Raw genomic sequence first — 15,536 nt, forward strand, 5'->3', positions numbered from 1 at the left:
TCCTTTTACCTACTGACAGAACTTAGTACTGAGCGTATTAAATATAAGTTGGTGTCAAGTATTTTCATATCATAAAGCCTGACAAAAAGAGTTGTAGATGGGTCTTAAAGCCTGAATCACCGAGCAGCCAACAGTATGTTTGTTTTTTTTGATTAAACTTTTTGAATGAATTGTAGTTTCCCATGCTGCTGTGTAAGAAATAATGCAGAGACATTAAACTCATTACTGGATTCACCACTTCTCCCCGTGGTTACATCTTGCAAAACTGTAGTGCAATATCACAGCCAAGATGCTCACATTGATATAGTCCAGATACAGAACATTTCCTTAGATCGCTCCCCTGGTAGCCGACAATATGTTCCTGTTTCTTTTGTGCTGCTTTGTGGGGGCTGATGGTTAGAGTAGTGACGTGGCTGTCTTCTGCCATGTTGTGCAAGAAAGCTTTGTATTAGCAGAGCAGCTTAAACTCACTTTTCTGGCCCATTGTGACAGTCAGATGGGTAACAGAGAGCTGCAGTGTGCTGTGATTAGTGAAGGCTGAGCATCTTTCAGATTGCTATAGTGTGGTCATGCTTGGACTCCTGTAGAGTTAGCTGCCTGTGGTCCAGGTGATTTTCCCTCTCAGCCTATTTACTCACCAGACACGGGTGATTTTTACAGATCCATTGTTGTGCCAACTCTCAGCCATGGAAGCATTTGGCCCTTTTGTTACCAAGCCATTAAGTCCTTGGTGCGATGTCTACCTTTGGTGAACTCCCAAAGCTGGGCTTTTTCAGTCTTGGCCTCATGCCTATTTATGACCTACTCACAGGTAGCACCACTTAACTTGCTGCCAAAATTATCCTTACACCCTTCCTGTAACTCTCGTTCCCCTGTGGCCTTCCAGCCAGAAATGCGGTCCTTGGACCTGGCTTCTCGGCAATTATCCCTGACGGGGAAGAACCGGCTGGCTCCTGGAGATATCCTGAGAGCACACAGAGCTTCCCCACACCTTCAGACTTGCACCTTGCTGTCGAGAAGCTGCCCAGCCCTCCTTCCCAACCCACAATGGCCAGTGCCAATAGCAGCGCGGGCATCCGGTGGTCCAGACAGGAGACACGAACTCTTCTCTCCATACTAGGCGAGGCGGAGTATATTCAGCGCCTCCAGACTGTGCATCACAATGCAGATGTCTATCAGGCTGTGTCTAAGCGAATGCAGCAGGAGGGCTTCCGCCGCACCGAACGTCAGTGTCGCTCCAAGTTTAAAGTGCTAAAGGCATTATATTTAAAGGCCTATGTTGCCCATGCCACAAGTATGGGTGAGCCACCACACTGTCCATTTTATGATACGTTGGATCAGCTTCTCCGAAATCAGATAGTGACTGACCCAGACAACTTAATGGAGGATGCTGCTTGGGCCAAGCACTGTGATCAGAACTTAGTGGCCTCTGATGCCCCAGGGGAAGAGGGAACCAGCATTCTAAAATCTAAAAGGACTCAGGCAGCTGATCATCAGCCTATCTTGAAAACAGTTAAGGAATCAGATGAGGATTGTCAGCTAAGAATCAGTGACCGGATACGAGAAACCAGTGACCTTGAGGACTCCTGGGATGAATCCTCGGGTGCAGGTAACTCCCAAGCATGTGAAGGATTCGGGTCCCAGAGTCACGTGGCTCTAAAAAGCTGCGTCTGTTTGGATAGTGTCCTCTTCAGCATAGTTCCTGTTTCTGCCTCATTCTGTCTCACCCACCTTTTTAAAAACCTAATACTGAACTCAAGGGCTCCAGGTTTTCAAAACCTATGCCCCTAGCTACATAAGATATTAGAACTCTTTAAACCTAGAAATGCTCTTTAGAACCAAACCAGTTCTGGCATTATTTGTAATGCGTAGTTAGGAACTTGTAGGTCTAGAGTGGGCTGGATAGCTATGTACAAAGCGGTTCAGGGAGGCAAGGGAGAAGTTTTAGAGGTGAAATTAAATAGACCAAAATGTTCAGATTAAGGAAATGGATTCTTCCCAGTCCCTGGTGGAAAGAGGCCTTTCCATGAACAACAAGTTTTATAATTGTCTCTCAGCTCTGCTGCTGGCTCCCAACATTCCCTTAGCAGGAATGTCCTCTTTGCAACATTGTTGCTTTGTTTTTCAGGGTGCTCTCAAGGGACCCCCAGCTACAGCAGCTCCCACAACCTTTTCAGAGGTGCAGTTGCTCCCTGTCAGAGCAGCCCCATGGCCAGACTGGGTGTGTCTGGGGAGCCCAGCCCCTGCACCAGCACCAGCCACAGCACTCCTGGGGTAGCCTCCACTCCGCAGACTCCAGTCTCCTCTTCCAGAGCTGGTTTTGTTTCTGGTGGGGATAGGCCCTTGACCAGTGAACCCCCTCCAAGGTGGGCAAGGCGAAGAAGGCGGTCAGTGGCCAGGACTATCGCAGCTGAGTTGGCAGAAAACAGGCGATTGGCACGAGAACTCTCAAAGCGGGAGGAAGAAAAACTGGACAGGCTGATTGCTATTGGTGAGGAGGCCAGTGCTCAGCAAGACACTGCCAATGAGCTCCGCAGGGATGCTGTCATCGCAGTCAGACGTTTGGCGACAGCAGTGGAAGAGGCAACTGGTGCTTTTCAGCTAGGCCTTGAAAAATTGCTTCAGAGGTTGATTTCAAATACCAAAACTTAGGAACTGATTACAAAAGGCTCTGTTTCCTAAACTGGTAGAAGTCTAGTTCCAAAACCTGCCTTCTGAATCCCTGGCTCCTTTTCTGTGTCCTCAGAAAAAACATGGATGAACCATTATTATCCAGATAGTATGACTATACTTACTAGTTCGTTTTCCCAAGATTCTCCACCAAATGGAAGACCTTTCAGAAATGCAAGGGGTGGCCAAGTTCTAGAGAACTGGATTGTCCTAGCTTTGTCACAGATGTGAAGCAGTTTAGTTTACCTCTCTCCAACGGTTTCTTCATCTGTAAAATGGGAATCAATAGTAACTCCTGCCCTGCCTACCTCACAGGGTTGTTGTGAGGATCACATGACTCATAGATGTGAAAGGGTTTAAAAGTTTAAAAGCACTAAACACATTCAAGTTATTGATGTATATGGCCTTGGCTGAGGTAAGGCACGTTAGTTTACAAGAGACGGGAGTATGGATGTATACTGTGATTTCATTGCTTGAATCTTTCCTTTGCTGGTTTAACTTGATTGCTTCATGGAGTTTGAAATCTTAATTTTTAAAATCCCTGTGTGGCTCATTAGACTTGAATAGGCACAACCCATATTTGTACCTTAATCTCGTACGTTTCCATTGCTGTCTCTCTGACATATCTATTAGCAAGCACTCTTTTAATAGTCAAACCACTTTCTCTCCCTCGTTTTTCTGGTTCTTAGTCTCTAGCAATATAAGGATATAAGAAGTGACAGGAACCCACTATAGTGTGTTATGGTTTATATCGATAATCTTCAATATAAAACATTGGCCGTTTTATAAAATATTAAATGTAAGTAAATTCTTTGCATTTCATACAATTTGGGTCCCTTTAGATGCCTAAGTTACATCTTTTACATTTCAGTTGCCATTTGAACATTGTAGAAACAATTAAGATTATATCAGTTTCCAATCTGCTTTTAGCTGATGTCATTCTTTTCTGTTATTTTTTTGTCTAGTATGTTATACTAGACATGTTATACAGGGCAAGCCCTAGAAAAACTTTCCTTTTAAGGAGCTTTCCAAGGTTACTTTTCCTCAGATGTTGTAGACAGAAGTTTGTGTAGTTGATGGCATCTGGTAGAAGAGAAAAGCTTTGTTTCCTGCTTTAACTTTGGGAGGAGTAGAGGATGGTGTGGATAAAGAGTGTCTGCAATAGATGACTTCTTTAAAGCACTAGCCCTGAACAGATGAGTTCCCTCCCCTCCCCTAGACACACTTCGGGAGAGGTGAAGGTGATAAGCGACACTTTGGATTTACTCTAGAAGGGAAGCCATTATTGTCTGTCATTAATCTAACTTAAAGCTTTCAGTGGTTTACTCAGTACTTTTTGGAATACAAATAGGAATCTTTGGGATTTAAAAGTTTTCCCACAGTCTAGAAGCTGGAAAAATAAAAAAAGAGTGGGCATGTTGAAAGAGAGTTTATTTTCTATTTTTACAAGCTCGAATGCTTAGCTAAATGCTGGAAGTGCACTTGGGTGGAGAAACGGTCGGAGCAGCAGTAGAAACATACCCAGAACCATGAGTAGATGGCAAGCGGGCTGCTATGTCAACCCAGGGGTGGAGGTGTGAGGCAGCTGGCGTGGTAAAATGTGCTGGGATCTAGTTAGAATTCCTGGACTCAAATCCTGTCACAGTTTGTTTCATCAGGCAAATCACTTGCCCTTTTCTATTATCTTGTTTTTGAGACAGACTCTCACTGTGTTGTCCAGACTAGAGTGCAGTGGTGCAATCTCGGCTCACAGCAACCTCTGCCTCCCAGGTTCAACTGATTCTCCCGCCTCAGCCTTCTGAGTAGCTGGGATTAAACATGTGTGCTAATTTTTGTATTTTTAGTAGGGACAAGGTTTCACCATGTTGGCTAGGCTGCTCAAACTCCTGACCTCAGGTGATCTGCCCACCTTGGCCTCCCAGAGTACTGAGATTACAGGTGTGAGCCACTGTGCCTGGCCAATTCATGCCTCAGTTTCTTCATCTCCGGATTGAGGGATTTGTAGCAGATGATTTTTTTTTGCACTAGTACCTTCCAGCTCTAAAGAAGTTTGAAATAGCATAATAAAAGGCAACATGAAAGTGAAGTTTTAATTGTAATATTTTCTGTCACAGGAGCATATGTATATTTCAAATACTGGTAACAACTCTAGCATTCTCTGGTATTAGTATTTATTAATATGCTCATGAACTTGTAAGCACCACATCAGACATACAGACTCTTTGCTTTAAAGGAGCATATATTTAAGACATTAAAATACCTACAGCTATATTCCTTTTCTCAGTTGTCTTAGGCTACTATATGGAAAGATAGGTGTCAATTATAGGTAGTTAGGTAGATTTTTCTGGAAAAACTGAAGTGCTTGAAAGAGAGTTAGACCTGTATTCTATAATTCTATTAATGGTAGCAAAGTGCAGAGACAGGAATTTCTTTGAGATGAAAGGAGTCCTGAAGAAGAGAAATGGAATTAAAGTTTGGACATAGTATTGTGAAATTCAATGGGTAAAGTAACCTTAATGTGGGAATAAAAGTCAAGGGAAAGGTCTTGAATAAGTTAACAGAAAAATAGGCTAAAAATATTAAGGGGAGGCAAATTGCAATACAGGGAGACAGTGCGCAAGAAAGCAAACAACCAGGAATCTGCCTGTGTGGTGAACGGAACCGTTACTACCTGAACCCCCCTTTCAAGCATTCAACTCAGGTTCCTCATTTATAAAGTGGGAAACTCATAATTGTCCTACCTACCTCACAGGGGTGTTGTGAGGATCAAAGGAACCGACGGATATACGAGCACTTTCGGATGTGTCAGGCACTGCCACGTAATGAGTAGGGGGAGACTCTGGAGTACGAGTGATACGCAACCGTAGGATTAGCCGTGCCTGCTCAAGTCCATCATGTAAATAAGGTGCTATGTATAACAGCTTCCCACCACCTTTGTTTTTCTGTTCGGTAATTCCGGTGTGGACAAATAAAGTTTTCACTTGTATGTGGTTATGGGTCAGTCCGCGACTTTGTTATGATGTCTTTGATCCTTTGTTGCCTCCATTCTCTCCATTGCTTTTTTCTTTGCTAAGTGTCTTGCCTGTCTGTGACCTTTGGAGCTACATGTGCTTTCTGTCTTCAGATGACAGCGGCCCTCTTTATACGGCAATTGAGAAATAATTTTCCATTTCTAAGAGTTCTGTAAATTCCGTAAAATATTCTTGCTGGCACATTCTGTTGTCTAAATGGTACACAGCCTACACATAATAGTATAAATTGTCCTTGTTGACTTAAATTCTAAAGGAAATAGCACTAGTAAGTGCCATGCTGAAATTCTAATATTGGTGCAAAACCCACTATGAGCCACAATTTACATAAGAGTGTAAATTGTCCTGGTTGACTTAAATTTAAAGGAAATAGAACTAGAAATTCTAATATTGGTGCAAAACCCATAATGTCTTAAATATATACTCCTTTAAAACAAACTTTATCTTTTTTTCCTACTCATAAAGTGTTTGGGATATAGTTAATATTAAATACCGAGCTTAGGAAAAGAAAGAAGCAAAGAGTTTAATGGAAAGAATACTGAACTTTGTATTGAAGGTCTGGATGCCAGCCAGTCATGCCATTAGTTAGCTGTGTGACTTTGGGCAAGCTACTTAGTTATCTCCTGTCCTGTTGATATTTTAGGTGATAGAGAAGGAAGTATGAGGAACCTGTAAGTATTTCAGAATTCTAAGCAAAATGAGTCCATTTTAAACCCCTTTTGCCTGCCATTTTTTTTTCCTTTTTATTTATTTATTTATTTATTTTTTGAGACAGAGTCTCCCTCTCTCACCTAGGCTGCAGTGTAGTGGTGTGATCTCTGCTTACTGCAACCTCGCCTCCTGGGTTCAAGCAATTCTCCTGCCTCAGCCTCCCAAGTAGCTGGGATTACAGGTGTGCCACCATGCCCAGCTAATTTTTGTATTTTTAGTAGAGACGGGGGTTTCACCTTGTTGACCAGGATGGTCTCATCTCTTGACCTTGTGATCCACCCGCCTCAGCCTCCCAAAGTGCTGAGATTACAGGTGTAAACCACCACACCAGGCCTTCTTTGCCTCTTAACAAGTTAATGTCCCTAGATGCTCTGTAACCCTTCAGCAACTAGCCACTATTAATTTTCAACTTCTCTTATTAAACATTTAAGGCTGGACTCCAAATAGAATAGTCACAGCTCCTTGGAAAAAGAGTTTAATGGAAGGGTACTAGTCTATTTTTTCTTAATTTCTAGATGACATTAGGCCAAAAATCAGAGATTTCTATCCCTGCTCAAGGAACAGAAGTACTATGATCATATACAAGATTAGTGGGAGGCAACTTGGTAAAGTATGAACAATAGCAGCCTGATAGAGAATACCTATGCTAACTTACTGGCTCTGTTCCTTGTTAGCTTATAAGTCATTGCCCCGCTCTGAAGCGCTTTATCTCTGAAATAATACCTGCTATACACACCCCACTTAGGTGTTGTGAGGCTAAGGTGAGATAATGTACATGAAAACATTTTGTAGACTGCATAAGTTGCTTAAATCTGTTTACATATGCATATTTTTAGTACCCCACACCTTTCTATAAACAACATTCCTAGTTTTGCTCAGTCTTTTGGTTTCTGGAGTTGGTGTGTGTTCAGAAACCAAGCAACAAAGATGGTTTTAGCTACTGTGGTTTGCCCTTAGTTTGCAACCTTTCATCTCAGTGGTTGGGTCTTCAGAATCATAGGTGTGAAAGTACGGTATAAAATTGTGGCTATTATAAATAGTACTTCAAAGTATATAGCATCTATTAATAGCAAGGCCAGAACAAGAAAGCTACTTTTAAATGCAAAGATCAGCACTTTAGTAGAATTACTGTAACCCTTATAAATATTCCATTTCTATCTAATGTAACATTTGAAGACTTCTGGTATTAAGCAGCTTAATAATTTTGTTAACATTTTAATATTTGTTCAATGATATTGAGAAATACAGTCTACTTTAAACTTTATATATCTCCAACACTGATTTTAACACTTAGCTATCTTTATCTTTCTTTATGGACAGCTCCAATGATCCACAAGCTCAGAAATATATCACGGAAAGTAAATGTTTAGTGAGTATGGTTCTATTATTGCTTCCCTGTTATGCAGAGTAATTACCAAGGTCATAACATGTAATGTTGACTGGAAACTTTGCACTGTTACTAAAAATTACTTAGCATAATTATAATTTATTTTATAGGTCGTTGAAAAAAATGGGAAATTACGATATGAAATTTATACTGGAGAAGAAACAAAATTTGTTAACCCCGAAGATGTTGCCAGACTGATATTTAGTAAAATGAAAGGTATTGAGCAAAAGATATATGACAGTTACCTTTAATGATCTTTTGAAAGTTGACCTTAAAAAAAAAAAGTTAGAGGCATTTTTAGATCTTGGGAGAAGCAGAGTGATTGAACAGATTAAGTAAGGACACACAAACCATAGACTGGTTGGGATGCTAATTGGCTTTGTGCCCTTGCCTTCCCTGCCTTTGATTTCACTATAAGTCATATAAATTAATTAGGCCAAATAAGAGTTTTCAAAACATATTTAGCGGCCAAGTAAGCTTGGTGAATAGTGGCACTTCAAGATTGACAATATACTGTAAACAATAATTTAGGCAGATTAAGTAGGTCTGATTTTTATCAGCAATTTAGACAAAGGCTTTGAGCGAGTGGTATTCTGTGAAACAATTTGGGAAATTCTGGAATAGATTGTTTATAAGGCTCCCTTCAGCCCTGGAATGATGTTAAGAACTTGTAGGATGGAAGGCATCCTATTTAAATGTAGGGAACTAACATTATGATGTTGTGTCTTCACATGGATGCATTAGGAGCTCATCTCCATGGAGTCACTCTAATTTAGAAGATGGTTAACACTGCAGCCTAAGAGCCAGGCTCTTTGGAAAGCTAGTTCTATGTCTAAAAGATATCACCAAAACCGCAAGAAGTGCTTCATGATTTAAGAACACAGAGAAGAAAACTGACATGAGGCGGGAGGCGGGGCAAGCAAGTGCATTGGAAAATATGTTTAGTGAGATCTGTGTCATAAATTAATAAATCTCAAAGTATCACTTGTCATTTTTTTCATCAGAATTTTATATTTTTTTATATACAGAAACGGCACATTCTGTATTGGGCTCAGATGCAAATGATGTAGTTATTACTGTCCCATTTGATTTTGGAGAAAAGCAAAAAAATGCTCTTGGGTGAGTATACAGGGTTTATCTTACTGGCTTAATTAAAAGAAATACGATTTCACAAAAATCGCTATTTAGTAAAAGGTGTAACATATTTGAATGTATGTTAGGCAATAAAATTGTATTTATAAATAGTAAGGTGTAACGATCATTAATTTTTTTTTTTTTATGAAATGCCAAGAGACCAGGCATGGTGGCTCATGCCTGTAATCCCAGCACTTTGGGAGGCTGAGGCAGGTGGATCACCTGAGGTCAGGAGTTCATAGCCAACGTGGCAAAACCCCGTCTCTATTAAAATACAAAAATTAGCTGGGCATGGTGGCGGCGCCTATACTCCCAGCTACTCGTGAGGCTGAGGCATGAGAATCACCTGAACCCAGGAAGCGGACGTTGCAGTGAGCCAAAGTCACACCACTCCACTCCAGTTGGGCAACAGCAAGACTCTGTCTCAAAAATAAAGAAAGAAAAAAAAGAAATGCCAAGAGAACATAAAATTAATAGTGTACCCTCAGGCATTTTGATAGGAAACATTTTAAATTACAGGTTAAATTGACATTTATGAATCACTTTGCCTTAGTTTTCTGTAATTAAGGTTTATGTGGAAATTAAATGTACAGTTTTAGAAAATATTTGTAATTATTTCTTCACCTTAGATCTTAACATCTAAACAAAAAAGTTATATTTAGTTTTCACAGGTCATTATGCAAATGTATTGGTGAGCTTTTATGTCTTTGTTATGCAGGATAGAGTTTCACACAAGGCTCTGGGCATTGAAGTTGCTTCTGAGGCAGAGAATTGCTTTATTTACTTTTAAAAACTGAACACTAGGTTAAAGAAATTAGAACATTTCAAGTGTTTAATAAGTTTGTCTTTCTAAAGTTTTTGAATAAGCATTTTTTTCATTCAATAAATGTGTATTGATTACTGTTTAAGCCATGCTGTATTGAAGGTTGAGAAAATAGAAATAAATAAGACATGGTTTATGATGTCACAGAATTAACAAGATAATAATGATAAAGTGTGTCAAGTACTTTGAATGGGGACCTTCTGGATAGCGTGAAGACAGGACATCTGTCCTAGACTTCGAAGCCTAAAAGACTCATCTTTTGAACTTGTTTTTTTAACATGGACATTTTTGAGATCTTTATTTCTCTTATTCAGTATATGTGCTTTTTGTTTTCTTTGTCAAGAAAATGGGCTCTGAACATTATAATTTTAAACAGGAAGTGATCTCTTATAGTCATCCATTTGTTTTCTATATTCTTGTTTGATCATTATACGCCATGTTCTTATGAAATCTTAGTGGCTTTTGTATAAAATCTTTAGCAGAGCATTTCTAAAAATATACTGTAGAATTGAACGTGTTGTGATAAATTAAATTCATTGAAAGCAAATTGTTCACAGAGAAGCAGCTAGAGCTGCTGGATTTAATGTTTTGCGATTAATCCACGAACCATCTGCAGCTCTTCTTGCTTATGGAATTGGACAAGACTCCCCTACTGGAAAAAGGTAAAAATCATATTTTCAGTTTTAAGTTTTTTGAGTGCAGAAAACATTTTAGGTTATAGCAATTATATCAGTAAAGATTGTTACATAATGAGTGGTTCCCAACCTTTCTGGATGGAAAAACAGACTCTTGCCTAGAGTTTTTCAAATAGTTGAGAAAGATGTCCTAGGAAAGCACAGAAAGAACATAATGGAAGATTGAGCTTTTATGCCTTCGTCATATTGCCCTTATTTTGTCCTTGTTTTGGAGGAAGATTTGGAAATTCTAGGCCTGACCAGGTGCCAACTCAAGCTACGATACTGCTGATTTTTCTACCAATTCCATTATTAGACATGTTTGCAAACAATAGGTACTTTTATATACATCTGACCAGGCAGGTGATGGGAAATTTAGCATGAAGTTTTGAGACTTCTTTTAAGGTTGAAATACTAGGACATACTTTGGACATAATTTTCCCTAATACAGCTGTCAGTATGTCTTAATAGAATGAATAGTTGTTCAACCTTAGAGAAGTTAATTCAGATACAGTGTTAATTTTACATAATCATTTCACCTCATTATTTGTATCTCCCAGTTAAATAAATGCATAAAAATCACAAGGAAGAATTATTTTTAGATAAATGTAGGCATATCAAATTATGAGTTTTGATACATGGAAAATGGGGAATTAGCTTCTAATTTTGCATGTATCTACAGAACATGCAATTGCAGTAGTAACTTGCATAATATTAACACATAGAATTTCTATGTTCAGTTCTCTTAAAATTCACTATAATCACAAATCTCTTGATTTACTTTGAAAAGTTAGTGTTTTTAACTCCTTACTCAGAAGAATCCAGTTGCACCCACATGACAAAGTAAAAAAGAACTTTGACTTGGGTGCAGAACCATCTCTGTTCTAGGCTTGATTTGTCACTAAGTGACTAGAGACAACTTAATTATTCATCTGAGATTTTCTATTTCCTCATTTGTAATTTAAAGGGATTAAACTAAGTGACTTCTAATGTCCAACTTAGTTTTAAAATGTTATTCCCTGATAACTTACTTTATCTTCTCTTGAAGCAATATTTTGGTGTTTAAGCTTGGAGGAACATCCTTATCTCTTAGCATCATGGAAGTTAACAGTGGAATATATCGGGTTCTTTCAACAAACACTGATGATAACATTGGTGGTGCCCATTTCACAGAAACCTTAGCACGGTATCTAGCTTCTGAGTTCCAGAGGTGAGTATTAATGGCCTGAATAATACCTTCTGATTGAGGTTTTTTTCACATAAATCAATTTTTTTCCTAATTTATTTTAAATTACCCTGCTGCAAAGAAGGATGTGGTTTTTCATTGCTTAGAAACTGGATATTTTCATATCTAGAGTTATAATGTCCTGTCCAGGCAATTCAAAGAAGCAGAGTCCAGGCTGCCTAGTGCAGTGTGCTTGGATTTTCACTTGGTGTAAAGGGACCATCAGACACTGAACTGCATGAGCTTGGATTTTAATTCATCTTGTACTGCTCTTCTGTCTGCATAAAGGAGTGTATAGGCACTGAAGCTTCATTGCCTTCTGAACAGCTTTTAAAAGTTTGGCTCTGGTGAAGATTGCATTATGCTATCTTCATCTTCGAGGGAGTTACTGTCTTACGAAGTATTCATTTTAATTACTCATCTACTGCTAGGAATATTTCAGTCTTGCTACTGGATATAATTACTCCAAAATTCTAAGCCTTTTGGATGTAACAATATGTAAAGATTATACTTAGGGTATTGCTGCTCTAAAAAAAAAAATAACTGAAATGGTATTTTTGCCAGTTTGACTAACCTAATTGGTTGAAGAAGTCTTAAAGAAATTATAATGTCTCACTCGTTTGATAAAAACCTATACAGCTTTTGTTATAAAGATGTTATTTAAACAAATTCATCAATTACTACTTAGCAAGTAGTTTTGAAAATGAATTCATATTGGAGACAGCAAAATGTAATTTTACATATTTTGTTCTGTGTGTGAAATTTATTTGAAGAAGCACTTGTAGGGTTTTGTTCTTCTTAATGCTTATCCCATTAAACAGTGGTTGTGCTGTGATTATAAAAGGTAATATAGGAGACTTTGACCCAGTTCCATAAATCATCCATAACCTCTGTGTCTCACCTGGAAAAGAGTGATATCTACTCTACTTTCTTCAGAATACAGCCTGTTATTACAATTACATAATGCAGCAGTTCATGGTTACATAATGTAGCAATTCAGAGTATTAAGGAAATTGGTAACCCATTTTTCTTGAGGTGACTCTTTTAGTTGCACATAGTGTTTTAGGAAAGTTTAGAGGGATTAGAAGCAAAATACTGAAATCTGGAATAAAATATTGATTCACTAATTTATTTATTATTTATTTATTCATGTATTCATTTATTTTGAGACAGAGTTTTGCTCTTGTTGCCCAGACTGGAGTGCAGTGGTGCAATCTCAGCTCACTGCAGTCTCCACCTCCTGGGTTTAAGCAACTCGCTTGCCTCAGCCTTCTAAGTAGCTGGGATTCCAGGTATGCGCCACCACACCTGGCTAATTTTGTATTTTTAGTTTCACCGTGTTGGCCCTGGTTGGTCTTAAACTCCTGACCTCTGGTGATCCATCTGCCTCAGCCTCCCAAAGTACTGGGATTACAGGCATGAGCCACTGCACCTGGCCTGATTCACTAATTTATTGTGTTCTAATAAGGATTATCCAGATTTTAGTTACAATATTGTAAATGGCCCAGTAATTTTAAACTTCAAAGGCTATGTTTTTAATTTAGATCCTTCAAACACGACGTGAGAGGAAATGCACGAGCCATGATGAAATTGATGAACAGTGCCGAAGTAGCAAAACATTCTTTGTCTACCTTGGGAAGTGCCAACTGTTTTCTTGACTCATTATATGAAGGGCAAGATTTTGATTGTAATGTGTCCAGGTAAAACTGAAGTTCAAAAAACTTAAAAAAAAAATCCAACATACTTGTTTAGGTATAATTTTCTTAACTTGGGTTTTTTGTTTGTTTGTTTGAGATGTTTCAACCATCTATAATGTCTTTAGTTTTGGGGTCCAGTTTTTGTCAGAGTAATGGCTGTTACCAGAGTAATTACATCAGTCGTGATTGTTTGCCCTGTTATTTTATGGCTCCAATTAGGAGTGTGTGAAGGCATCCTAAAACCTTCAACCTAGATCCTACAAGTGATTATACCTTTACCCAGAAAGTACAAAGGGAAGACGTGCTGTAGTCTTTGTGTTACAGATTTGCTAATAATAATGATATGGCCTATGCAAACCTCCCAACAACATAATAGGTGACTTTGAAGCATACTGAAATTTTCTAGGACTGCAGTATCTTTTTTTTTTTTTTTTTTTTTTTAGGATTCTAGTGACTGTATTTGTTCAATTCTCTTTTTATCTGTTTAGTTTAGTTTCTTCACTTTCCTCTGGCCTTCATGAAGACTAGATCTGCACTGCCCAATAAAAGAGCCACTAATCATCTGTGGCTGCTTAAATTTAACTTAATTAGAATAACATTAAAAATGCAGTTCCTCAGTAGCACTAGCTGCAGTTCAGATGTTTAGTAGTCATGTGGGTAGTGATTGGCAGAAAGGTCTGTTGGACAACTGTGCTCTAGATATTAGAAGAAAGAGTTCAGGCTATAGAAAAGGTGTTGCATTGAATTAGAATCTCTTTGTGGACAGAGTTTGTGTATTTTTCTAGTTCCAGAATTCCTTAGGGTTAAGTGTGTCCAAGTCCTTGGTATATATTTGCTCTGTTAATCAGTAAATTAAGAAATGAAATTTATAATTTTTCATTAGAGCTATTTTGCCATTGTCACAAGTTTTCAACCATAAAAGTATGCTTTAATGTCTATAGGGATTATAGATACTAATAGACAACATTAATTTTTAAGCCACTCATCTGCATTTAAGAAGTTCTGTATGAAGATTAGGGAGTACATTTTTTATGACCATAAATTTTTTTTAAAACTTTATTATCTGACAGCATTTAAGTTTCTCAGGGAATGCAGAGGAACTAAACTTATGTACGACAGGGTCTCAAACTGTCAAGGAAAATCATTAGAACTAATTTTTAAAACTTTAACATATAAAAATGGCAGAAACTTCCAAACGATGATTTGATTAAGGTCAGTAGGCCTATTATTGGGAATGCTACATGCTGGGTATGTATTTTTGACGTTTTATTTTTTGGAAGCTTATAAGTAGGCCATAGGCAAGCTGGACTTTCACTTGAATTTGATACTATCTTCATACATATGTAGATGAATGACTTAGACCCTTCTTCCTCCATTATATTGTACTCCTCTTATTTAATACATTATTCTGATGGTAAACCTATCATTCAGAGAGCTATCATATAGAGTTTTGGCATTACTCTTCACAAGAAAAAGAAAAGTGAAATTTGTTTGATTGTACTAAGCCGTTTTGTTTTTCTCTTGTCTCTCTGTGTTTCTCCATGTGTGTATATGTACAGAGCAAGATTTGAACTTCTTTGTTCTCCACTTTTTAATAAGTGTATAGAAGCAGTCAGAGAGCTCTTAGATCAGAGTGGATTTACAGCAGATAATATCAACAAGGTAACACTTTTATATTTTTCTTCATTATTTTAGGTGTATCAGACTTGGACTCAAGGAAATAGCTCTTGGTGCTGAAAGAATATTTTTATGCATTTAGGTATTTTCTTAGCTTGTGTTAATGAATAAGGAAAAATTGATTAAATTTTTAGTAATGGCTCTGGTGAACTCATATTTATATGTTCAGTTTCCTAGCAAAACAGAATAATTCCTTTCCAGTGTATTTCTTACATGTAAGAAAGATATTTGAGTACTTACTATGTGCCGAGCACTGTTTCTAAGAGTTTTACACGTATTAACTTGTTGAATACTCACAGCAACTCTGAGGTAGGAGCTATCATTTATCCCCAAGGTAAGCACTATTACTTATCCCAGTTTTGTAAGTGAAGGCACCAAGGTACAGAGATTAATTAGCTTCCCAGAGATCACATGGTAAGTAATAGAGTCAAGATTTAACTCGGTATTCTTCCTGTGTCTACTCATAACTAGTACACCAGGCTGCTTCCCACTCCTTGCTTAGGAACATA

General features: G+C 38.2%; 2 protein-coding genes across 7 annotated transcripts in view; both read left to right on the forward strand.

Annotated features, from left to right (window-relative positions):
* Positions 1-15,536, forward strand: part of HSPA14 (heat shock protein family A (Hsp70) member 14) — a 31,322-nt gene that overhangs the window by 2,961 nt on the left and 12,825 nt on the right. The window contains exons 4-10 of the mRNA XM_002750050.6: positions 7,731-7,779; positions 7,908-8,013; positions 8,826-8,916; positions 10,312-10,416; positions 11,477-11,638; positions 13,198-13,353; positions 14,910-15,012. Coding sequence (XP_002750096.2) covers positions 7,731-7,779; positions 7,908-8,013; positions 8,826-8,916; positions 10,312-10,416; positions 11,477-11,638; positions 13,198-13,353; positions 14,910-15,012 — 772 coding nt within the window. The remainder of the gene's footprint in view (positions 1-7,730; positions 7,780-7,907; positions 8,014-8,825; positions 8,917-10,311; positions 10,417-11,476; positions 11,639-13,197; positions 13,354-14,909; positions 15,013-15,536) is intronic.
* MSANTD7 (Myb/SANT DNA binding domain containing 7) overlaps positions 1-15,536 on the forward strand; it is a 31,184-nt gene that overhangs the window by 1,364 nt on the left and 14,284 nt on the right. For 3 of the 6 annotated variants that reach the window (XR_013519539.1, XR_013519538.1, XR_013519540.1), the window contains exons 1-9: positions 885-1,609; positions 2,129-3,085; positions 7,731-7,779; positions 7,908-8,013; positions 8,826-8,916; positions 10,312-10,416; positions 11,477-11,638; positions 13,198-13,353; positions 14,910-15,012. Coding sequence is in view for 1 of the 6 variants with exons in the window: in XM_054258470.2 (XP_054114445.1) it covers positions 1,048-1,609; positions 2,129-2,652 (1,086 nt within the window). In the remaining 5 variants the exon portion in view is untranslated. Of the gene's footprint in view, positions 1-884; positions 1,610-2,128; positions 5,661-7,730; positions 7,780-7,907; positions 8,014-8,825; positions 8,917-9,088; positions 9,916-10,311; positions 10,417-11,476; positions 11,639-13,197; positions 13,354-14,909; positions 15,013-15,536 lie in introns of those variants that run through there. The other 3 variants (XR_013519542.1, XR_013519541.1, XM_054258470.2) reach the window with 3 other exon arrangements.

The sequence above is a fragment of the Callithrix jacchus genome, chromosome 7 (genome assembly GCF_049354715.1).
Source record: "Callithrix jacchus isolate 240 chromosome 7, calJac240_pri, whole genome shotgun sequence".
Classification (NCBI taxonomy): domain Eukaryota; kingdom Metazoa; phylum Chordata; class Mammalia; order Primates; family Cebidae; genus Callithrix; species Callithrix jacchus.